Source organism: Rhinoderma darwinii, chromosome 4 (assembly GCF_050947455.1).
Source record: "Rhinoderma darwinii isolate aRhiDar2 chromosome 4, aRhiDar2.hap1, whole genome shotgun sequence".
In the NCBI taxonomy this organism is placed as follows: domain Eukaryota; kingdom Metazoa; phylum Chordata; class Amphibia; order Anura; family Rhinodermatidae; genus Rhinoderma; species Rhinoderma darwinii.
Genome location: NC_134690.1, coordinates 283,955,819 through 283,980,649, shown reverse-complemented (window position 1 = coordinate 283,980,649; position 24,831 = coordinate 283,955,819). Strand labels below are relative to the sequence as shown.

The following is a 24,831-nucleotide window of genomic DNA, read 5'->3' as shown; positions in this document are numbered from 1 at the left end:
CTACCACGTCTCCTCTATTTCATGTGGAAACGTAATAAGAGTTTGAAAAAAACATTATATACCCATAGTGTCTGAAATGATACCCATTATTTCCTCCTTTAAAAATTTTTGGTCCGCATGCCCACTACACCACTAGATGAATACCTTTAGGGGTTTAGTTTTTAAAATGGGATCATTTCTGCGTCGTTTTTTTTGTTTGTTCAAGCAGCTCAATGCCTCTAAATGCATGATATGGGGCCTAGAATTTATTCAATTGTGCCCTGAAAGCCAAAGGGTGCTCCCTCTCTTTTTGGCCCAGCCACACGTCTAATAAGCAGATTGGGGCAACAATGGGAGTATTTTTGAAAACAGGAGAAACCGGGTGATAGATTTTGGGGTGTGTTTCTTCATTCTCATGGTCGCTTTACAAAGAAATCGGTCTTCAAAGTGATACTTTTATATAAAAAGTGATTTTTTTTTTAATTTCACCAGCTATGCATTAAATTTAGCAAAAAACTGTGGGGTCAAAATACTCACTACACCCCTAGATAAATACCTTAAGGGGTCTAGTTTTCTAAATGGGGTCGTTTATGGGGAGTTTCTATCGTTCTGGTAGTTCAAAACCTCTCCAAATCTACAGTGGGGCCTAAAACATTTTCAAGCAAAATATGAGTCCTGAAAGCCTCCTGGTGCTCCCTCCCTTTCAGGCCCTGCCGTGTGTCCAGTCAACGCATTAGGGTCACAATGGGGGCATTTTTGAAAACAGGAGAAACAGGGTGATAGATTTTGGGGTGTGTTTCTTCATTCTCATGGTCGCTTTACAACATGGTCGCTTTACAAAGAAATCGGTCTTCAAAGTGATACTTTTATGAAAAAAGTTAAATTATATTTTTTTATGCCTGCTTTGCATGAATTCTTACAAAAAAACTGTGGGGTCAAAATACTTACAACACCCCTTAATAAATGCCTTAAGGGGTCTAGTTTTTAAAATGAAGAGAAATGTGCCGAGGCACAAAGGTCCCAGTTTCCCAGCCACCAGTCGATTAGTGTCAGTAATGGCAGTTAAAATATAACTTTTATTAATGTATCAAACAGACAGACAACAATAAAGAGTTAAAATTGTATCAAGAGACGGCCAGTATGTATCACAGAAGTCAATGTGCATGCACCCAGCACATCGCTGGACGCAGTGAAAGAGACTGATTCGGCAGCTGCAGACTGCCGTGCATAGGAACAGTCCCACACAAGTAGAGGCAATGACTGGACCGTCAGTGATTATTAAAATGGCGATAGCCCCCCCGACATGTTTCGCTGCAGAAGCAGCGTCCTCAGGGGATAACACGGGGCTAATGAGCGCGCGTGTGAATTCCTGCTCCCTATATAGACTCGTGTGCCTGACGTATGCATGACGTGTGCCGCCACACGTCATGCATACGTCAGGCACACGAGTCTATATAGGGAGCAGGAATTCACACGCGCGCTCATTAGCCCCGTGTTATCCCCTGAGGACGCTGCTTCTGCAGCGAAACATGTCGGGGGGGGCTATCGCCATTTTAATAATCACTGACGGTCCAGTCATTGCCTCTACTTGTGTGGGACTGTTCCTATGCACGGCAGTCTGCAGCTGCCGAATCAGTCTCTTTCACTGCGTCCAGCGATGTGCTCGGTGCATGCACATTGACTTCTGTGATACATACTGGCCGTCTCTTGATACAATTTTAACTCTTTATTGTCTGTCTGTTTGATACATTAATAAAAGTTATATTTTAACTGCCATTACTGACACTAATCGACTGGTGGCTGGGAAACTGGGACCTTTGTGCCTCGGCACATTTCTCTTCATTGTTTATTCATCCCTGCCAGCCACTAGTGGTCTTTCTTTTGCTTTTTCATAGTTTTCAAAATGGGGTCACTTGTGGGGGTTTCCACCATTCTGACACCTATGAGCCTATGAAAACCTGGCTAGGTGCAGGAAAACAAAATGTACTACAAAATTTATAAAATTATTACTTAACTTGTAAATCTTCTAAATTGCTCAAAAATTATTATATTTTTTTTCAAAAGTGCTGCCAAAATAGAATAAAGAGATGGAAATATATATTTAATAAAAAAAAATGTACAGTATGTGTGTACATATGTGACATATTGCAGTTAAAAATTAGGGAAAAATGATAATTTTTACCAAATTTCTTCAATTTTTCTATTTTTTAAGTTATTTCCGCAAATGGTATCTGTCTACTTTTACCACTTAAATAAAGTACAACATGTGACGAAAAAACAATGTCAGAATTACTTGGATATTCAAAACTTTCACAGAGTTATTCTCTGATAAAGTCACACATACCAGATTTGACAAATTTGGCTTGGTCATTAAGGTCCAAACAAGCTTGGTCACTAAGGGGTTAAAGAGGCTCTGTCACCAGATTTTCAAACCCCTATCTCGTATTGCAGCAGATCGGCGCTGCAATGTAGATAACAGTAAAGTTTTTGTTTTTTTTCAAAAACGAGCATTTTTGGCCAAGTTATGAGCATTTTTATATTTATGCAAATGAGCCTTTCTTAAGTACAACTGGGCGTGTTTAAAGTTAAGTACAAGTGGGCGTGTATTGTGTGTGTACATCTGGGCGTTTTTACTTGTTTTACTAGCTGGGCGTTGTGAATGGAAGTGGATGATGCTGACGAATCAGCATCATCCACTTCTCTTCGTTAACACCCAGCTTCTGGCAGTGCACAGACACACAGCGTGTTCTCGAGAGATCACGCTGTGACGTCACTTCCTGCCTCAGGTCCTGCATCGTGTCGGACGAGCGAGGACACATCGGCACCAGGCGACAGAGGCTACATCGACTTACCTGCAAACGCCGATGCTGCTGCAGAATCAACTGTAGCCTCTGTCGCCTGGTGCCGATGTGTCCTCGCTCGTCCGACACGATGCAGGACCTGGGGCAGGAAGTGACGTCACAGCGTGATCTCTCGAGAACACGCTGTGTGTATGTGCACTGCCAGAAGCTGGGTGTTAACGAAGAGAAGTGGATGATGCTGATTCGTCAGCATCATCCACTTTCATTCACAACGCCCAGCTAGTAAAACAAGTAAAAACACACACAATACACGCCCACTTAGACTTAACTTTAAACACGCCCAGTTGTATTTAAGAAAGGCTCATTTGCATAAATATAAAAATGCTCATAACGTGGCCAAAAATGCTGGTTTTTGAAAAAAAAAACGTTACTGTAATCTACATTGCAGCGCCGATCTGCTGCAATACGAGATAGGGGTTTGAAAATCTGGTGACAGAGCCTCTTTAATGTCCAGTAATGTGACTACTGAAGCTGTGAGCATTTCTTTAGGGTTAATACAATCTCCCATTTATTTATGAAATCAGGTAATTCTGTTAGACAAATTGGACCGGAATTGCTTGAGATTCTTGTCTTTGAAATTATGCTGGGATAACTAACTGCCGTCACCAGAATGCTTTGCAACATCTATAAAGAGTAGACAAACAAATACACCTGATTTTGTCCTAGTACACAAAAATTATTATGTATGTCTTAATTATAGTAAGAAAGACATAAATGTGCAATTTGCAACATAAATGGATTCTACAATAAATACAGTAAAGAAAAGAGGAAAAGTAATGTAAATATACTATATGATTTTTTTTAAATCACTAAGGCTCTGTACTCATCTATTATAAATGGAAGCCACGACGTAGTGTCAGATCCATTGTACAACAGACGGGAAGAATGTTGCATGCAGAGCTATTTCCTCATGTCAAATCCGACGAAGGATCTGAAGCAAATGTGAACAGAGCCTAATGCAAAATTAAATAATTTACTTCATGCAGACACTAACTTTATGCGGACCTAAGTATTTAATGTATGTAATAATACCGTATTAGAGGAGTATCTCAACTACTTTTAGTAAATCTGAACACCAACAGTATGGCTATGTTCACGTGGGTCAGATTTGCCACTGGATCCACGGCAGAAACCTGAGGCTTATCTGCTAAGATAGTTTCACACAGTGCCCAGGTACATAGTGCCCCACAGGGATTCTTGTAGATAATGCCACACAGTGCCCCTTATGGATAGTGCCACACAGTGCCCCCTGTAGAAAGACCTACACAATGTTCCCCCTGTAGAAAGTGCCAAACAGCCACAAACTCACCCGTGCTGTCATCCAGCGTTGCAGGTCTGGCCAGCGGGATGACTGCATCACAGGAAAAACACCCGCTAGCACTAAGTCAGACTGCTCGATTGTATCTGCATCGTGGATACAATTGAGCACAGAGGTATGGACAGCTGGCATCCGTGGTCCGTTAAAGACCATGGTCCACCAATTGAGTATCCGTGCCCTATAAATTCATTAAATAAATATATTAAAAAACTGAACTACAATTTTTTTGTTACTAAAAAAATTCTTGAAATAAGCATTTAACTTTTTGAAGGGAATGCTGAGGAATATTTATAAGTTGTATCATAAGAACATCACTTTATAGGTCGGAGAGCCAACTTTACAGAGGGAAAGCCAAGTTATGCCAAATTTATGAAGATGCCACTTGATACGTTTGGCACAACTCATCATAATACACACTTCCATACATACATTTCTCTTCTTTCTGTTATCTCATGTATGATGTTCTAAAAGATGGAGCTAGACAATAATAAATATTGCTCAGTTTATGCAAGTGGTTTTGATACTTCTGCTTTCAAATCATTAGTCGCAGAACAAGATTTAAAAAAAAAAAGGTGCAGGTCCCTCATAAAAGGATTTATCTAAAATATTATAGATATAAAATCTTAAGACTAGCAGATGCAAAGCAGTTTTTTATTCATTATACTGTTATAGTGTAACTTTTCAGTTCCATCTATTAAAAAAAAGTCATAAAAACACTACTAGAAATTCATTAATTTTCTCTTATTGTCTTTTCAATCCATGGAATAAACATAGACACACGTACATATACACCAGGCTTCATTGGCTGTGCACAACCAAGACCCCAAGAAGTTACCCCTTGAATTATATATTTTTCTCCATCAAAACAGACTAGTGGTCCTCCACTGTCACCCTGTAAGACAAAGTAGACCAGTTTTCACCAAAAATCTGTATATTTTTATTTAAAAAAACAAAACAATACACTTGCACTATGTTCCAGAAGGCAGGTTGCTATGTGTATGGCTACTTTAATTATAGTGAGGTCTACTCAAGATAAGCTTGAATAAACTAAATCAACCACTACATATCTGTATATTTACAATGCATTAGGAACGTTTTCAGACCCTTTAAATTTTATCACATTTTATTATGTTGAGGGCTTATGCTAAAATAAAAAGTTTTTCCCCATCATTCTGCTCTCAATACCCCATACTGACTAAGTGACAACAGAATGTTAGTAATCTTTGCTAATTTATTGAAAAGGAAAAACTAAAATATTGCATTGACATAAGTATTCAGACCCTTTACTCAGTACTCCAGTCTTCTTGGGTATGATGCCACATGGTTTGCACACCTGGATTTGGAGATTTTCTTCTATTCTTCTCTGCAGATCCTCTCAAGCTCTATCAGGTTGGTTAGGCACCATCGGTGGACAGCCATTTTCAGGTCTCTTCAGAGATGTTCGATTGGGTTCAAGTCAGGGTTCTGGCTGGGCCAGTCAAGGACATTCACAGAGTTGTCCCTAAGCCACTCCTTTGTTGTCTTGGCTGTGTGCTTAGGGACCTTTTTTTGTTGGATGGGACTTCCTCCCACAGGTCCTTCACCGGAGCCATGGAAGACTGAACAGACATTGCGTCCAGATGCTGCAGATTCGGATAAACGTCCTGGCACGGCTGGAGGTGATGACTGCTGACTCTTCCGTCACTCCGGTGAAAAACCTGTGGGAGGAAGTCCAGTCACAGCGTGTTCTTTCGAGATCACGCTGTGCTGTGAAACAAGCTGGGCATGAATGAAGAGAAGTCTATGACGCTGATTGCTCAGCGTCATACACTTCTCTTTACAATGCCCACTTGATGAAAAAAAAAACGTCCAGTTGGGCACTTAGAACAAATTGGCATAAAACTAAAAATGTTCATAACTTGTTCAAAAATAAACGTTTTTAAAAAAAAACAAAAAAAAAAACCAGTTGTTATCTACATTAAAACGCCTATTAGATTAGGTAGGAGATAGGTCAGTTATAAACTGGAGACAGAGCCTCTTTAAGAATATCTCTGTACTTTGCTCCATTCATCTTTCCCTTAATGCTGACCAGTCTCCCTGTACCAGCCGCTGAAATACACCCCCACAGCATGATGCTGCCACCAACATGCTTCACTTTAGGGATGATATTGGACAGGTGATGAGTAGAATGATGGTAAAAAATTTGATTTTTTTTTAAATATGAAAAAAGTGAAAGGGTCTGATGACTTTCCGAGTGCACTGTATGTTTGAAAGTGAATGAAGGCACATTTACACAGGCAGATAATTGGTCAGATTCCATTGCTAGCAAGTGAACAAATGTAAATATGTGTAGCGATGAAATGACTACCGACAAAACGCTTGTAAAATCATGCACATAACTGTTTATGCAAACATAAAAACAGTAGTTGGTCATTCTGACATTGTGGTATGTAAACATGAATAGTTTAATTTAAAAAACAAACCAACCACTTGAATTCATTGTGGAACACAACATCATGGGTATATAGCCCTGTTACAAGAAGGCAACACTAGGTAGGAAAGATTCACAGGAAGAAGAAACACTGATGTCAGCATTCCAAAAAAATCTTTTTACTGTCCCATAGTACGGACACCAGCAAATTTTCGGCTCTAAGTGAGCCTTTTTCAAGCTTCAAAAGGGCTAATTTAGAGCCGAAACATTGTTGATGTCTGTACTATGGGATAGTAAAAAGATTAGCTTTTTTGGAATGCTGACCTCATTGCTTCTTCTTCCTATGACCCTTGAGTGGGCTAGAGCTGGAACATAAAGACGGTTTGTTGCATTCTTACATCCCCATTTAAAGTGACGGTGGTGCTGTTCCCATCCCTATTTTTACAATCGGTAGGAAAGAGTCTTGGCTCCACCAAGGTAGGTCGTACCCTACCCATACCTTTCTCATAGCTTATTCAGTTTGTACAGTAGCAGCGGGATAAAAAATACATGTCCACGGTCCAAGGAGAAAGCTTAACTAAACTGTCAGAACAATCGGTCCCGGGCCTGGAACAAACAAAAAAAAAGAGGGACGGATCTGGGTCCCCCAATGAATTCAATGAGAAATATATTTTTCACAGCGAGTACAAATATCTTCTCTTCTCGTTAATATCATTGGGGAACATAGCACCATGGGATGTCCTAAAGCAGTTCTAGAGGGTGTGAAGAAAAAAGTACAACCATGCTACCGGCATAACACACAGCTGCCTGCAACACTCTACAACGCAGACTGGCCTCAGCAGAGGCCAAAGAATGAATTTGGTAAAACTTAGTGAAGTTGTGCACAGAAGTCCAGGTAGCAGCCTTGCAGACCTGAGCAACTGAAGCTTGATGTCCAGGAGGCACCCTTATAGAATGGGCAGTAATCTGGCAGGAACTTTACCCTTGAACCGATAAGTTTATGAAATCACAGACTGTTCCCAACACACAATGGTTTCCTTGGATGCTACCAAACCTTTACGTGGCCCTCCAGGAACAACAAAAAACAATTGGAGATCCGAAATGACTCCATCACAGCCAGATAGACTCTGTCTGCTCTTACCAAATCAAGACAATGCAAAACCTGCTCCCTTGGATGAGATGGGGAAGGGCAAAACGAAGGGAGAACAATCTCTTCATTGATAGGAAAGGCAGAGACTACCTTTGGAAGGCCGGAACAGGTTTGAACACCACCTTATCCATATAGATAACCAAAAAGGGGGACTTACAGGACAAGGCAGCAAGTTATGAAACCTGTCTGATGGAGGTGACAGCCAACAAAAAAGCTACCTTTCAGAAAAGGAGACGCAACGAAATGTCTCCAAAAGATTCAAATAAATTAAGATCCCAAGGCTCAATGGCATGTCTGAAAGGAGGAACCGCATGAGCAACCACTTGCAAAAAAGTCTTCACCTGAGAACGAAAAGCCAAAGTTCTCTGAAAAAGAGTAGACAGAGCAGAGAGCTAACCCCTTTAGGGAAGATAAGTAAATTCCCTTATCAAGGCCTTATTGCAGGAAGGACAGAATTCTAGCTGTGGAACTTTCATAGAATGGAAATTACTGTTTACATCAGTGGAAATAAGCCTTCAACGTACAATGTTACACCTTGGCAGACTGAGGTTGTCTGGCCTTCAACATTATATGGATAACAGGCTAATAGAGACCTCAGGCCCTCAAAATCTCACCTTCAATGCCATGCTGTTAAACGCATCTGAGGTAAAGTGGGGTGGAATAACGGACCTTGGTAAAGGAGGTTGGGTGGAAGCTAAATACATCGAGGTGCATCTGTGAGAAGGATGCTTACGTCTGCGTACTAGGCCCGGTGCCACCAGAATCGCTGGATCGCCTTCTCACTTGAGTCTCTTGAATACTCTGGGGAGAGTATACAAAATAAATAACTTTTTCCATGGCGTGACCAGCGCATTGACTGCTATGGCCTTGGGATCTCGTGCCCTGGCCAGAACATTGTGTTTGAGACAGGACGCAAAGAGATCCACAAGCCTGTAACCCCACCTCTGGCACAGTTGATGGATTACTTCTTGGTAAAGAGACCACTCTCCCGTATCTAGTCTTTCTCAGTTTGGGAAAATTTGCAGTCCACGTGTCCACTGGTATGTGGACTGGTTACAGTTCTGGAATATACTGCTCCATCCACAGTAGGAACTGAGGGGGCTGCAATAGAGTTGCCCAACTTTTGCTTATTGCCTGGTTTATTCAGATAAGCAACCGCGGTGTAGTTGCGTGTCCGGATCCTAACCTGCCAACCCTAAAGAAGAAGAGACCAATGGATAAGGGATAGGAAAATTGCCCTAGATTCCAAAAGGTTGATCTGTAGGGATGTCTCCTCTGTAAGTGCCCTGAACTGTGTGAGGACTAAAAAACTTCACCCCACCCAGACAGACTGGCATTTGTTGGGAAGATTAACCACTGGAAAGGATGAAAAGATTGATCCATCATGTTAACCGGTAAGCTCTCCCACAATTGCAACTCCTGAAAGTGGTCCTCAGGGAACTTCTTGGCTCATAGAAGTGTCTTGAGATTCGCCAGGAAAAAGACCATTTTGAGATCAAGTCTTTCAGAAAAGGAAACAGAATAGTTACGCGTTTTGAAACAGCTAGAAGTTTGTCATGATGTGGTTTCGAAGACAAAGCTTCTTTTTTTTAAATTTTGTTTGAAAATCACCGGTACAAAAAAAAAGCAGACAAAAAGAAGAAAAACATGAATATTACAAACATTTTACAATTAATTTCTCCCCCCACCACTCCCTCCAAACTCCCACCCACGGATCCCTTGTGCTTCACATTTTAATTTACATTTTTTCCTCCGGAAAAACAATCTGCCATTGAGCGAAAATATCTTGGAATGTTATTCCATAAAATTGCTTTAACCCCTTCCCGCTCTGCTCAGTACTATTACGTCGCGCTGAGCACATAGTTCGCGCTCAGCTCAGTAATATTACTGACCTGAGTTAACACGGTGCCATCTTTCCCCGGCGCGTGTTTGAGCTGTGATACCTGCTGTTTCCGACAGCAGGCTATCACAGCTCAGTGTGCGGTGGTCAATAGCGGTGGTCAATAGCGATCGCGACTTCTTAGGGGTTAAGCCACAATCGACGGCCCGCTACACGATAGCGGCCGGCGATGGCTACTATAGCAACCAGAGTGCTAACAATGGACTCTGGCTACACCATCGACGGAAGCTTAGTGGGTCCTGACAAAGTCAGGACCCACTATGCTTGCAGTCAGTGGGTAGCTGACAGCTCTAATACACTGCACTACGCATGTAGTGCAGTGTATTAGAATAGTGATCAGGGCCTCCTTCCCTCAGGTCCCCAAGTGGGACAAAGTAAAAAAGTTAAAAAAAGTTGTGTAAAAATAAGAACATAAAAGTTTTAAAAGTGATAAAAGTAAAAATCCCCCTTTTTCCATCATCAGTCCTTTATTATTGATAAAAATAAATAAATAAACAAATAAACTATACATAATTGGTATCGCCGCATCTGTAACGGCCTGAACTACAAAATTATGTTGTTATTTATCTTGCGCGGTGAACGCCATAAAAGAAAATAATAATAAACCATACCAGAATAACAATTGTTTGGTCACTTCATCTCCCAAAAAATGGAATAAAAAGAGATCAAAAAGTTGCATGTATCTAAAAATGGTGCTGATTGAAACTACAGTGCGTTACGCAAAAAACAAGTCATCACACGGTTTTCTTGATGGAAAAATAAAACAGTTCTTAGAATAAGGCAACACAAAAAGAAAATGATTTTTTACAAAAAGTATTTTATTGTGCAAATGCCATAAGACATAAAAAAAACTATAAACATATGGTATCGCCGTAATCGTATCAACCTGCAGAATAACGTGAATATGTCATTTATAGCGCACGGTGAACGCTGTAAAAAAAAATATAATAAATAATAATAGTAAAATTGCTGTTTTTTTAGTCACCACGCCTCTTCAAAATAGAATAAAAACTGATCAAAAAGTCGCATGCATCCCATAAAAACTACAATGAATTCCTCAAGGGGTCTAGTTTTCAAAATAGGATCACTTTTGGGGGGTTTCCACTGTTTTGGCACCACAAGATCTCTTCAAACCGGACATGGTGCCTAATAAATTTAATTAAATTAATTAAATTTCACCTCTGCTTTGCTCTAAATTCCTGTGAAACACCTAAAGGGTTAATAAACTTTCTATATGATGTTATGAATACTTTGAGGGGGTCTAGTTTCTAAAATGGGGTGTTTGATAGGGGTTTCTAATATATGGGCCCCTCAAAGCAACTTCAGAACTGAACTGGAACCTAAAAATAAATAAAAATGAGGCAATACTTTGCTTCTTACATTATACTGATAATGAGCAGTGCCCACCCTGAGATAACCCCAGTTGGATCGTTTGTATAAATGGAGACCCCTATTAGACCGTTTCCGTGCCCGGTTTCCCAAGCATACACCCCCTGGAATTGTATTTCTATTGATGAGTCCCTGGTACCTTTTAAGGGGAGGCTTCAATTCCACCAGTACCTGCCGAGTAAGAGGGCAAGATAAGGCATGAAGATGTATAAGCTGTGCGAGAGTGCATCAGGGTATACCTACAAATTTAGGATATATGAAGGGAAGGACACCTGTTTTCAGCCCCCAGAATGCCCCCCCTTACTGGTAGTTAATGCAAAAATTGTGTGGGATTTGGTGTACCCACTGCTGGACCAGGGTTACCATCTCTACCTGGATAATTTTTATACCAGCGTCCCACTCTTCAAGTGCCTCGCTTACAGAAGTACTGTGGCATGCGGCACTGCTAGTAGAAATCTGAGAGGCCTCCCTAAGACTCTGCTTGCGCAAACACTCAGAAGGGGTGAGAGCAGGGCACAATCAAGCAGCAACATATTGTGTGTCAAGTACAAGGACAAGAGAGATGTCCTTGTATTGATAACAATACATGGTCACACCAGTACCCATGTACCTGTACGAGGTACCAGTACAGAGACTCCCAAACCAGACTGCATCCTGGACTACAATAGGTACATGGGAGGGGTGGTCTTGTCAGCTCAAGTCCTGAAGCCCTACAGTGCCATGCGGTGTCGTATAAGAAGCTGGCCGTGTACATCATACAGATGGCATTGTACAATGCGTACGTGCTATTTCGATGTACAGGCCAGACGGGAACTTTCTTGGAATTTCAAGAGGTAGTTATCAAGAACCTAATCTTTAGGGACCAAGAAGGGGGGCACCCAATACTTCTGGAAGCGAGGCCACACACATCGTACCAGGGCAACACTTTACAGAAGAACTTCCCCAAACTGGCAAGAAGGGAAAAAGTCAAAAGAGGTGCAAAGTCTGCTATAAGAGGGGGCATAAGGAAGGACACAATATATCAATGTGACACGTGTCCCGAAAAACAATGGCTCTGTATGAAAGAGTGTTTTAAAATTTATCATACATCCCTTGATTTTTAATCTACCCTAGTTTTACTTATCCTGATGCACTGTTCACAGCTTATCGCCCTCCTCTTTCCCCTCTGGGCCCTGCTTTGTGCCCAGGCAGCTGCTAACAGCCACATGTAGGGTATTGCCGTACCTGGGAGAACCCACATTACAGTTTATGGGGTGTATATCTCCGGTGGCACATGCTGGGCACAATATATCGGACACTGAAATGGCATATATGTATAGAAAATTGCAAATCTCACTCTGCACAATCTGCTGTGCATTATCTTTTACACAATACCTGTGGGGTCAAAATGCTCACTACACCTCTAGATGAATGCCTTAAGGGGTGTAGATTTTAAAACAGGGTCACTTCTCGGGGGTTTCAACTGTACTGGTACCTCAGGGGCTTCTGCATACATGACTTAACACCAGAAAATCCCCAGTAGGCCAAATGGTGGTCCTTTCCTTCTGAGCCCTCACATGGGCCCAAACGGCAGATTATAACCACAAATGGGGTATTGCCACACTCAGGACAAATTGGGCAACAAAATGGGGTATTTTATTCCTTGTGAAAAGAAGACATTTTGTGCCAAAACTACATCTTATTGGAAAAAAATTACATTTTTTTTAAATTCACAGCCCAATTCAAATAAATTCTGTGAAAAAACTGTGGTGTCTAAATGGTCACAACACCCATAAATAAATTCCTTGAGTTTCCATTGCTTTGATACCTCTGGGGCTCTGCAAATGCGACATGGCACCCAAAAACCAATCCAGCAAAATCTGCGCTCCAAAGAACACATAGCGCTCCTTTCCTTCTGATCCCTCCCATGGGCCCAAATGGCAGTTTATCATCACAAATGGGGTATTGCCGCACTCAGGACAAATTGGGCAACAAAATGGGGCATTTTGTTCCCTGTGAAAATAAGAAATTTTGATTAAAAATGACATCTTATTGGAAAAAATGATTTTTTTTAAATATCGCAGCCCAATTCAAATACGCGCTGTGAAAAAACTGTGGTGTCAAAATGATTACAATAACCATAAATGAATTCTTTGAGGGGTGCAGTTTCCAAAATGGGGTCACTTTTGGGGGATTCCTACTGTTTTGCCAACTCAAAACCTCTTCAAACCTGTCATGCTGCCTAAAATATATTCTAATAAAAAAAGAGGCCCCAAAATGCACTAGGTCTTTCTTTGCTTCTGTGGCTTGTGTTTTAGTCCACGAGCACACTAGAGCCACATGTGGGACATTTCTAAAAACTGCAGAATCTGGACAATACATATTTAGTAGTGTTTCTCTGGTAAAACCTTCTGTGTTACAGAAATTTTTTTTAATAAAATTGAAATTCAGCAAGAAAAAATAAATTTGCAAATTTCACCTCTACGTTGCTTTAATTCCTGTGAAATGGCTAAAGGGTTAAAAAAAACTTTCTAAATGCTGTTTTGAATACTTTGAGAGGTCTAGTTTTTAAAATGGGGTGTTTTATGGGGGTTTCTAATACAGAGGCCCCTCAAAGCCCCTTCAGAACTGAACAGGTACCTTAAAAAAAAGGCTTTTGAAATTTTCTTAAAAATATGAGAAATTGCAGTTTATGTTCTAAGTCTTGTAACGTCCAAGAAAAATAAAATAATGCTCAAAAAACGGTGCTGATCTAAAGTAGACTTATGGTAAATGTGAACTAGTAACTATTTTGGGTGGTATAACCACCTGTTTTACAAGCAGATGCATTTAAATTCAGATAAATTCTATTTTTTCAAATTGTTCTCTAAATTTTGCAATTTTTCACAAATAAACACTAAATATATCGATAAAATTTTACCACTAACATAAAGCCCAATGTCTCACAAGAAAACAGCCTCAGAATCGCTAGGATAGGTTTAAGCATTCCAACGTTATTACCACATAAAGTGAAATATGTCAGATTTAAAAAATGGGCTCTGAGCCTTAAAGGAACAGTGTCACCAACATTTTTTTTTTATATCAGTTTTATGTTAGGGTTTTATTAAAAACGTTTATATTTATTTTTGTGTTTGTGTGTTACTTTTTTCTATTTTTACACTTTTTCTTCCCTATGGGGGCTGCCATTTTTTTTTCCATTTCTGTATGTGTCGATTAACGACACATACAGACATGGAATACGGCAGCTCCAGTCCCATAGGGACTGCGAACGGGGCCCGTTCCATCCACTATGGTGTACGCCGTGTGTGTGGGGACGGCGCATGCGCCGCTCCCACACAGTCCGATTTGAAATGCGCGCCGTCCGGCGCCATTTTCCTGTGGACCGGAAGTCGCGGCCGGGCAGTGAGATTACTACTTCTGGTCGCGGCTTCCGGACTTGTGCACATGGAGCAGCGACAGCAGACGGAGCGGACGGACCGGAGGGAGCGGCGGCGACTGGAGCAGGTAAGTGATTTCTATGTATGTTCGTGTTTCAGTGTGTTTTACTAGTGTATGTAAACCTTCTACACTGTGTGTTAGCTCAAAAAATGGTGACACACAGTGTAGGAGGTTAGACCGTTCAAACCCCTCGTTTCTCCCGGCACTAGCCAGGATAAAGGAGGGGGGGATTCTGAGAGCTCACTAGAGCGAGGGATTTTTTCCCAATTTTGCAGCATAAAGCAATGTGGTTGCTTTACCACATGCAATGCTGCAATTTTTGGAATTGCTCCATCTAGTGACCAGTGCTGGGAAATATTATAAATTGAATTCAATTTATAATATTTCCTGACTCGTGAAAAAAATAAAAAAAATTAGAAGAATGTTTAATCACCTACACACTAATTGTTTAACTAAAAAAAAAAAAACATGTTTTGCTGGCAACACATTCCCTTTAAGGACCAAACTAGGCTGCATCCTTAAAGGGTTAAAAAATGTCCCCACTTCTCCCAGAGAAGAATATTCCCATATTGTCTCCTTTTCACACAAACTTCCATACTCATACCCTTAATGGGGGTATGATGCCCATTAAGGGTATGCCCTTAATGGGGGTTGCGGTTTGAGCCATTTTTTTAATATAGCTTTTTTAGCTGCCAAAACTACCAAATGAATCAAAGCCATCTTACTAGCGATTATCGCATTTTCATGAAAGTGAAACAAAAAGAGCCAGATATCCAGTTTGAGTCTACTTCCTGCAACCAACTGAATTTTCTCTACATCTCTAATAAAGGGCTGAATCATACTGCAACTCCAGAAGCCGTGGAATAGAGATGATTTTAATTCTTCGAATTTTGGGCATTGATTCTTATAACCAATTAAGTATCTTTCTAATGGAATACTAAAATCATAGTAAAGCCTATTTATTATAAAGAAATGCATTTCTCGCCATTTTTCAGGAATTATAACTTTTATGACCGACCTATTTCCTTTCTGCATTCTTTGCATAATCTCCTGTGTTGGCAATACTATGCCCATTTCTCGACATCATCCTTTTCGCCGTGGTGTCTTCCCCTTTAATCTGTTAATTTTTTTAAAAATTTGCATAGATCTTTGCCAGTGAGAGTGAAGTCCCAGAAATAGTAAGGGATTCAAAGAAAGGATTCAATTTAAATATGTTCATCCTTCTTTCTTTTGTTTAACCATAGAACTCGATCACTTGTTTATATGTAAAGTAGTGTTTAGTGCTAATCTCAAATCGGTTTTACAATTCTTGAAAACTTTTTTTTTTACCTACGTCATCAAATAGATCCTTTACTCATAATAGCCCCTTTTTCTCCCATTCACTAAAAATTTTTGGGTAAAACCTTGCCAGATAGATTTGGAAGGTCCCTGATCTTTAAAGAGGCTCTGTCACCAGATTCTCAAATCCCTATCTCCTACTGCACGTGATCGGCGCTGCAATGTATATAACAGTAACTTTTTTTTTTTTTTTAAACGTTCATTTTTGGCCAAGTTATGAGCTATTTTATATATATGCAAATGAGGTTTGAAATGGACAATTGGGCGTTTTTTTTCCGTTAAGTCCAACTGGGCGTGTATTGTGTTTTTAACAGGGCGTGTTTACGTGTATGACGCTGACCAATCAGTGACCAGTCAGCGTCATACACTCCTCTCCATTCATTTACACAGCAGCGATGTGCAGCCACATACACAGAGATTAACGTTAATCAAGTGTCCTGATAATGAATACACGTGAAATCCACCCTGGACGTCATGTGTATTCAGAATCCTGACACTTCTGAATCTTTTCTGTGAGATTCCAGCAAGCCACGCGTAATCTCGCGAGATTACGGAGGTAAACGGGATTTCGTTTCCCTTGCTGGAAATCTCAAAGAAAAGAGTCAGAAGTGTCAGGATTCTGAATACACATGACGTCCAGGCTGGATTTCATGTGTATTCATTATCAGGACACTTGATTAACGTTAATCTCTGTGTATGTGGCTGCACATCGCTGCTGTGTAAATGAATGGAGAGAAGTGTATGACGCTGACTGACCAGTCAGCGTCATACACTTATCTCCATTCATTTACACAGCAGCGATTGGTCAACGTCATACACGTAAACACGCCCAGTTAAAAACACAATACACGCCCAGTTGGACATAACGAAAAAAAAAACGCCCAATTGTCCATTTCAAACCTCATTTGCATATATATAAAATAGCTCATAACTTGGCCAAAAATGAACGTTTAAAAAAAAACAAAAAACGTTACTGTTATCTACATTGCAGCGCCGATCACATGCAATAGGAGATAGGGATTTGAGAATCTGGTGACAGAGCCTCTTTAAACAACCGGAGACATGCATGGGAAGATCACACCATTTTCGGATTTGTCGCCACAGTTTCCTTGTGTCTGAAGCAATTATCATGTTTTTTACTGATTTTATATCTTATAAATTAGCATATAAAATGCCTACTAATAAAAGTGGTGACACTAATACCTCTTCTAACTGCAAATTTACTAATTTATCTCTTTTGTGGATCCAATCTACAAAGTATCTGGCTAAGCAGGCCATGTTGTATTTTATTTACATCCGGGAAGCCCAGTCCTCCCCTTCCTCTGGTCATCAACCTTCTAAGTGCCATCCATGGTCTTTTAATTTTCCATATAAATTTTTTAAAATATTTTTCAGTTTGGAGAATGTCTTTCGATTTTATTATTAACATAAGTGTTTGCATGGGAAACAGCAGGTGTGTAAAGCTTACCATCTTTATAAGTTGTATTCTCCCAAATAACGAGATTGGAAGATCTTTCCATTTATGTTAGTTCTTTTCTGATCTTCTCTATTCCCCCCCCCCCCCCCGCCGCAATGTTATGATCGTAGATCTCCTGTTTTGAGCGTGCCATTTCTATACCTAGGTATGTAAATTTCTGCTTGGCTATTTTAATTTTCAGGTTGCATACTCAACTTCTGTCTCCCATATTTCTTAAGATGAATATCACACATTTTGATCTACAGGGTGGGCCATTTATATGGATACACCTAAATAAAATGGGAATGGTTGGTGATATTAACTTCCTGTTTGTGGCACATTAGTATATGGGAGGGGGGAAACTTTTCAAGCTGGGTGTTGACCATGGCGGCCATTTTTAAGTCGGCCATTTTGTATCCAACTTTAGTTTTTTCAATGGGAAGAGGGTCATGTGACACATCAAACTTATCGAGAATTTCACAAGAAAAACAATGGTGTGCTTGGTTTTAACGTTACTTAATTCTTTCATTAGTTATTTACAAGTTTCTGACCACTTATAAAATGTGTTCAAAGTGCTGCCCATTGTGTTGGATTGTCAATGCAACCCTTTTCTCCCACTCTTCACACACTGATTGCAACACTGCAGAAGAAATACTAGCACAGGCTTCCAGTATCCGTAGTTTCAGTTGCTGCACATCTCGTATCTTCACAGCATAGACAATTGCCTTCAGATGACCCCAAAGATAAAAGTCTAAGGGGGTCAGATCAGGAGACCTAGGGGGCCATTCAACCTGCCCACGATGACCAATCCACTTTCCAGGAAACTGTTCATCTAGGAATGCTCGGACCTGACACCCATAATGTCACCCATAACTTGTAAATAACTCATGAAAGAATAAAGTAACGTTAAAACCAAGCACACCATTGTTTTTCTTGTGAAATTCTCGATAAGTTTGATGTGTCACATGACCCTCTTCCCATTGAAAAAACTAAAGTTGGATACAAAATGGCCAACTTCAAAATGGCCGCCATGGTCAACATCCAGCTTGAAAAGTTTCCCCCCTCCCATATACTAATGTGCCACAAACAGGAAGTTAATATCACCAACCATTCCCATTTTATTTAGGTGTATCCATATAAATGGCCCACCCTGTATATATCTTATATCCAGATCAGATATCGAAGTCCTCCAACATTTCCAGAACATTTAAAATGGAGTTTCTAGGATGTGACAGGAAAATCAGAAGATCATCAGAGAGCAAACTAACTTTGACCCCCTGTTGATTCATTTTTATGCCTCTATTTAATATTTGATTTTCTATGAACCTGATAGGGGTTCAATTGAAGGATTGAATAGAAGAGGGGACAAGGGACGTCCCTGTCTCGTCCCTCTCTCCAGCTCAATTGCTTCAGATATTTCTTCAGCAATTACTACTCTAGCTTTCGGTTGCCTATACAACCCTTTCAAAAAGTCAACAAAATAACCACCAAAACTCATTCTATTTAACACTGCAAACAGCCATGACGATTGGACCTAGTCGAAAGCCTTTTCTGTGTCGACCATGAGTATGGCCAGTTCTGTGCCTTCATTTGCACTCATATTGGTCCAATCCATCACTGCCAGGACCTTTCTAATACTTTTTACTCTTGTCCTTCCTTTGATAAGTCCAATATGGTTTGTTGTGATTAGACTTGGCATGATTTCAGCCAATCTATCCGCTAAGATTTTACTCACAAATGTTATGTCTTGATTAATCAAGGAAATAGGTCTATAAGACCCGGGTAAGTGTGGATCTTTCCCTTTTTTTCAAAAACACCTTAATGTAAGCTGTTTCACTAGATGGCATACTTCTATTTTTTTTTTTTTTTTTGCATAATATCATTAAACAGCTCACCCAGATCAATCTTAGTATCTTCTTTTAATAATTAGAAAAATTCACTGCCATACCCATCTGGAACTCTGGCTTTATTTCTGCTTGATTGTACAATGACCCTGACTATTTCATCTATCGTTATGGGCCTATTAAGTTCAGTTTGCTGTTCTTCTGTTAAGGTATGGATATCTATATCTTTCAAGTATTTATTGTTCGGATCTATATTCTTTTGTTCTCACTTATACATGTCTTTATAATACTCAGAAAATACCCGATTAATATTTTTAACTTTGGTGCATTTATTACCGCTTTGATCCTTGATGGCATGTATATTCTTATTATCATTATCGTTAAATGATTTAGAGAAATTTGAAAGTAGCTTTCCAGATTTGTTGCCAAATCTGAAAAGTTTGGCCTTCTTCTGATTACAGCAAACTACCAGAATTTTTTGCAGCCAGATATTGTTGACTTCCTGGGTTCTAATAATTTAATCTCTATTTTCCTCCGATGGATGTTTTTTGTATTTATTATAGGCTATTCTATAGCTTTCACTTTCCTGCCAATATCTTTCTTTAATTTTTTTTTCTCGATATCCTCTAGTATAAGATATTATTTGTCCCCTTAACACAGCTTTAGCTGCTTCCCAAAATAATACTGGATCCCTCCGCGCTTCTCCATTTTCTATAGCATTCTGTGCCCATCCCTTCTGCGCCGTTTCCACGAACAGAGTGTCCTTTATCAACTGCGTAGGGAATCTCCAAGTGTAGGTTTGATATATTTCACATACAATACCATTCAGAGATATACTGATTGGAGAGTGATCCGAGATCACTCTGTCATGTATCATAGCTTGTACAGTGGCATTTAATAAATTGTCAGTAGTAAGTAAATAATCTATTCTAGACATAGATCCATGAACAGGGGAATAAAAGGTATACTGCCTTTTGGTCTGATTCATCAGTCACCATGCATTGACCATATTTGTTAAGCTTAATAAGTCCCCCACATCATTCTGATATCTATCTTTACTTTGCCCTGTCCTATTTTCCATATACCGGGTGGGCCATTTATATGGATACACCTAAATAAAATGGGAATGGTTGGTGATATTAACTTCCTGTTTGTGGCACATTAGTATATGGGAGGGGGGAAACTTTTCAAGCTGGGTGTTGACATGGTGGCCATTTTGAAGTCGGCCATTTTGTATCCAACTTTAGTTTTTTCAATGGGAAGAGGGTCATGTGACAAAACAAACTTATCGAGAATTTCACAAGAAAAACAATGGTGTGCTTGGTTTTAACGTTACTGTAGTTACTGTAGTTTATCACTTTATTAAAATCTCCACCAATTACCCTAAAGGGGTGTATTTACTCCATTGCTCTTAGACCAAGTTTGGCCAAGAACTCCTTTTGATTAGTGTTTGGGGCATAGACACTATAAATGCATAGTTACTTTTTCTCAAACTTCAACACCACTCTGGCCATTCTGCCCTACTCATTTCTCCATTATGACATTAACCCTTTCAGGACCAAGGGTCATCGATGCCTCAATGACCAGCCCCATTTTTTCAAATCTGACGTGTCATTATATGTGTTAATAAGTCGAATGCTTTTGCCTATCCAAGCGATTCAGAGATTGTTTTCTCATGACATATTGTACTTTATATTGGTGGAATAATGTGGTCAATAAATTCATAGCTTATTTGTGAAAAACACCAAAATGTATTATTTATTATAATTTTTCTAATTTTAAATGTAATCTACTTGTAAAACAGATAGTAATACCACACAAAAATGTTGCTAATTAACATACCCCATATGTCTACTTTATATTTGCATTGTTTTTTGAACATTATTTTATTTTTCTAGGACGTTACAAGGCTTAGAACTTTAGCAGCAATTTACATTTTCAAGAAAATGTCAAAAGGTTATTTTGTCAAGGACCAGTTCAGGTCAGAAGTGGCTTTGAGGGCCTTATGTACTCGATAGACCCCATAAATCACCCCATTTTAAAAACTGCACCCCTCAAAGTATGTTGTTGTACAAATAAAAGCAATTTTCAGTACAGCTGCGCCTTCGGATATTCCATTTTTTATCCCCCTATCTCCTGGATCTACATAGTGGATTTTTATTAATCTTCGAACCGGAATTTGGGCTGCAACTGTCTAACCTAAGTATAACTTGGACACGCATCATGGGATGTTATGCTCCTAGCATAACAACATCAGGTCAGCATAATTGACCACTTTTATCCAATTGTCCTCATATTTTACAGGCTCATGCACTATGTGCGCTTTGTTCCCTTTTTCCCTATAGCGTTATCAACCCTTTAGGCATTTCACAGGAATTAAAGCAAAGTAGAGGTGAAATTTACAAATTTGATTTTTTTTTTGCGAAATTCATTTGTAATACATTTTTTTCTGTAACACAGAAGGTTTTACCAGAGAAATGGAACTCAATATTTATTGCCCAGATTCTGCAGTTTTTAGAAATATCCAAGTGTGGTAATGGACTGAAGCACTGGCGTGAGAAGCAAAGGAGCACCTAGAGGATTTTGGGGTCTCCTTTTTTTAGAATATATTTTAGGCACCATGTCAGGTTTGAAGAGGTCTTGTGGTGCCAAAACACCCCAAAAGTGGTTTTGGAAACTACACACCTCAAGGAATTTATCTAGGGGTATAGTTAGCATCCTGACCCGACAGGTCTTTTGCTATATTTATTGGAATATGTCTGTGAAAATGAAAATCTACTTTTTTTCGGAAAAAATATAAAAAAAAATCATTTTTACAAGGAATAAAGAATTTTGTAAAGCTAATTCTCACGACTACGGCAATACCCCATATGTGGTGATAAACTGCTGTTTGAACCCACGGCAGAGCTCAGAAGGGAAGGAGCACCATTTGGCTTTTGGAGCGCAGATTTTGCTTGGTAATAGTTCTGTTTGGGGTTTTGCTGGTATTTTAGTTTATAATGAGGGGGCATATGTACAATCTGTAGTTTTCATTGGTACCATTTTAGGGTACATGTGATTTTTTTAATCACTTTTTATTCTATTTTTTTGCAAGCAAAATGACAAAAAAAACATACATTTTGACAATGTTTTTTGTCCTTTTTTTTACAGTAATCACTGTGCGTTATAAATGACATTTTTCTTTATTCTGCAGGTCGGTACGATTACAGCGATACCATATGTATATAGTTTTTTTTATGTTTTGTGGCGTTTGCGCAATAAAATTATTTTTCTATAAAATTATTTCTTTTTTGTGTCACCATATTCTGGGAGCCATAATTTTTTTATTTTTCAGTCAAAACAGCTGTGTAAAGGCTTGTTTTTTGTGGGACGAGTTGTAGTTTTTATTGGTATTATTTTGGGGTACATGCAAATGTTTTATCACTTTTTATTCTATATTTTGGGAGGGGTGATGACCAAAAAAATAGTGATGCTAGTATTGTTTTTTAATTATTTTTTGTGGTGTTGACCGTGCGGGAAAAATAATATTATAGTTTTATAGTTGGGGTCGTTACGAACGCGGTGATACCAAATATGTGTACTTTTTTAACAGTTTTTTTTTTTTCCTATAATATAAGTCTTATAATAGGAAAAAAAGCATTTTTTGTTTTTGTAACTTATAACTTGTTTTTACACTCTTGTAAAACATTTTTATTACTTTTTTTTTTTACTTGTTTTACTTGAAGACCTGCAGCACTGATGACTGCTATTACACATTACACTACCTAGAAAGTGTAACGTGTTATAAACTGTCAGTGTGACGTTGACAGTCACACTGACAGGAAGCCTATGAGGACCAGCTGGTCCTCATAGGCTTCCATGAATGGCAGACCGGATGCCGTTGTATGGCCTCCGGTTTTGCCATGCAACCGACGGCAGCACCCGCAATCGGTCCCCGGGAAAGTTTGTTGTAGCAACAAACTTTCCAGTTTGTTGCTACAACAAAGTTTCCCTGCGATCACATGATCAGGACCTGAACCAATCAGGTCCCGGTCATGTTTCCGGGACCAGAGGCAGGCGTTAACAGCGAGATCCACCCGGATCGCGCTTTTAACACCCACTGTGAAATAATGTCGGCGCTGCACAGAGCCCAGCAAGCGCCGACGTGAATTTACTGTGGGCGGAAAGGAAGCAGTTAATAACGGTGATCATATTCTCTGTAGCCGAACCAATCGGTTCGGCTGTCAGAGAACAGGTTGCTGGGGAGCCGGGGACACTGACACAGCCGGCGTCTGAGTGCTTTTCACAGCGCTATGCCGGCTGGAACAGAGATCTGTATATTGCGAAAAGGACGTGAATCTACAGATTGTCGGCATGTAAGGGGTAATTGACATTTAAGATTTTTGTGGATGAGCATGAGCACTCCAGCTTTTTTCACTATAGAAGTGGATCCAAAAACCTGACCCACCCACATTCTATTAATTTTCATTCTGGGAAAGGTGTGTTTCTTGCAAAAGCGCTATATGCATACCTAATTTGTTAAGATGTCTCAAAAAAGCTGGAGTACTGATCCCCTTCACATTCCAAGATATTATATTAAGCTCAGATCTCATTCTTTGTTATATAGCATATGGTTACATATCTATATTATAGCACAAGAGACCCCTTCCCCCTCGGGGCTCCATCCCCCCTCCACCTCGCAATCCCCCCTATTCTTCTTTTATGTCGACTTCCAACCTCTCGTGACATAGTAAGTCTGTTTTCTCCGCCACTTTTCCCCGTCCTAATACATTCTCGCCACCTCCCCCTCCCCTCCCATACTCCTATCCTTATCTGACTTGGAATTAGCAATATGTATATGCTATTGATATGTTTAGATGTTTTCTTTAGTTTTTATTTATTTAATTTTATTCTCCCCTCCCATTTTCTCTGTATCTCTTATAGTCCAGAGAGTTGCCTGGAGAGTCGCCAGGAAAAAGACCATTTTGCGATCAAGTCTTTTTGAAGAGGAAACAGAATAGTTACGCTAGAATTTTGCCATGATGTTTCCTCTCCTTAGGTAGAATCTCCTCAAATTCTCTATGGTTTCAAAGACAAAAAGCTTCTGGCGCCACTGACTTTGTAAGGTTGTCTCTTCCTGAGAAGGCGAGAGGGGGGTCATCCTTTACAGGAAAGGTGTCTTTGACAGCATGTATTAACACCTGCATGGCAGCTGTCAACTGTGATTCCTGTTCTGACTGAATCTGAGTCAGAGGATGCATACGAGGAAAGAGACTGATACATTTTGGAAGCAATATCACCATTGAAAACTCTAATAGGAGATCCCTGAAAAGAGCCTGATGAGGAATGGGACCTGTCTTCTGCCTCCTATAGGATCAACCGTGAGTGTTGTCCAAAGGAGGGGAACAAGGGCCCCTAAGCCCTGTCGCAATTTGGGAAAGCAAACACCCCAAACACTGAAGCCCTCTGGAGTACTGGATTGCAAGCACTGTGGGCAGAATGAAAGCCTTATATTAGAAACCTATTAGAAATGTAGCCATGCCCACCTGTATAGGCTGCCTGGTAGAATCTTCCCAAGAAAATAAACAGAAATGTCTGAGGGAATGTGAACACCTGGGGAAGTTGCACAAAAATAATAATACAGCCAAAAGCTGGCCTACGAAACCCCTGGAGCTGTGTACCCCTGTAGACGAAAGCAGGAGAAGTTGGTTTAACCCGTTAGTGACCGCCAATACGCTTTTTAACGGCGGCCACTAACGGGCTTTATTCTGATGCATACGCCTTTTTACG

The 24,831-nt window shown here is 39.9% G+C and overlaps 1 protein-coding gene across 1 annotated transcript in view; it reads right to left on the bottom strand.

The window, feature by feature from the left end:
* Positions 1–4,795: 4,795 nt before the first annotated feature.
* PLG (plasminogen) overlaps positions 4,796–24,831 on the bottom strand; it is a 107,376-nt gene continuing 87,340 nt past the window's right edge. The window contains exon 19 of the mRNA XM_075862560.1: positions 4,796–5,050. Within this exon, the coding sequence (XP_075718675.1) occupies positions 4,889–5,050 (162 nt within the window). The 3' untranslated portion in view covers positions 4,796–4,888. The remainder of the gene's footprint in view (positions 5,051–24,831) is intronic.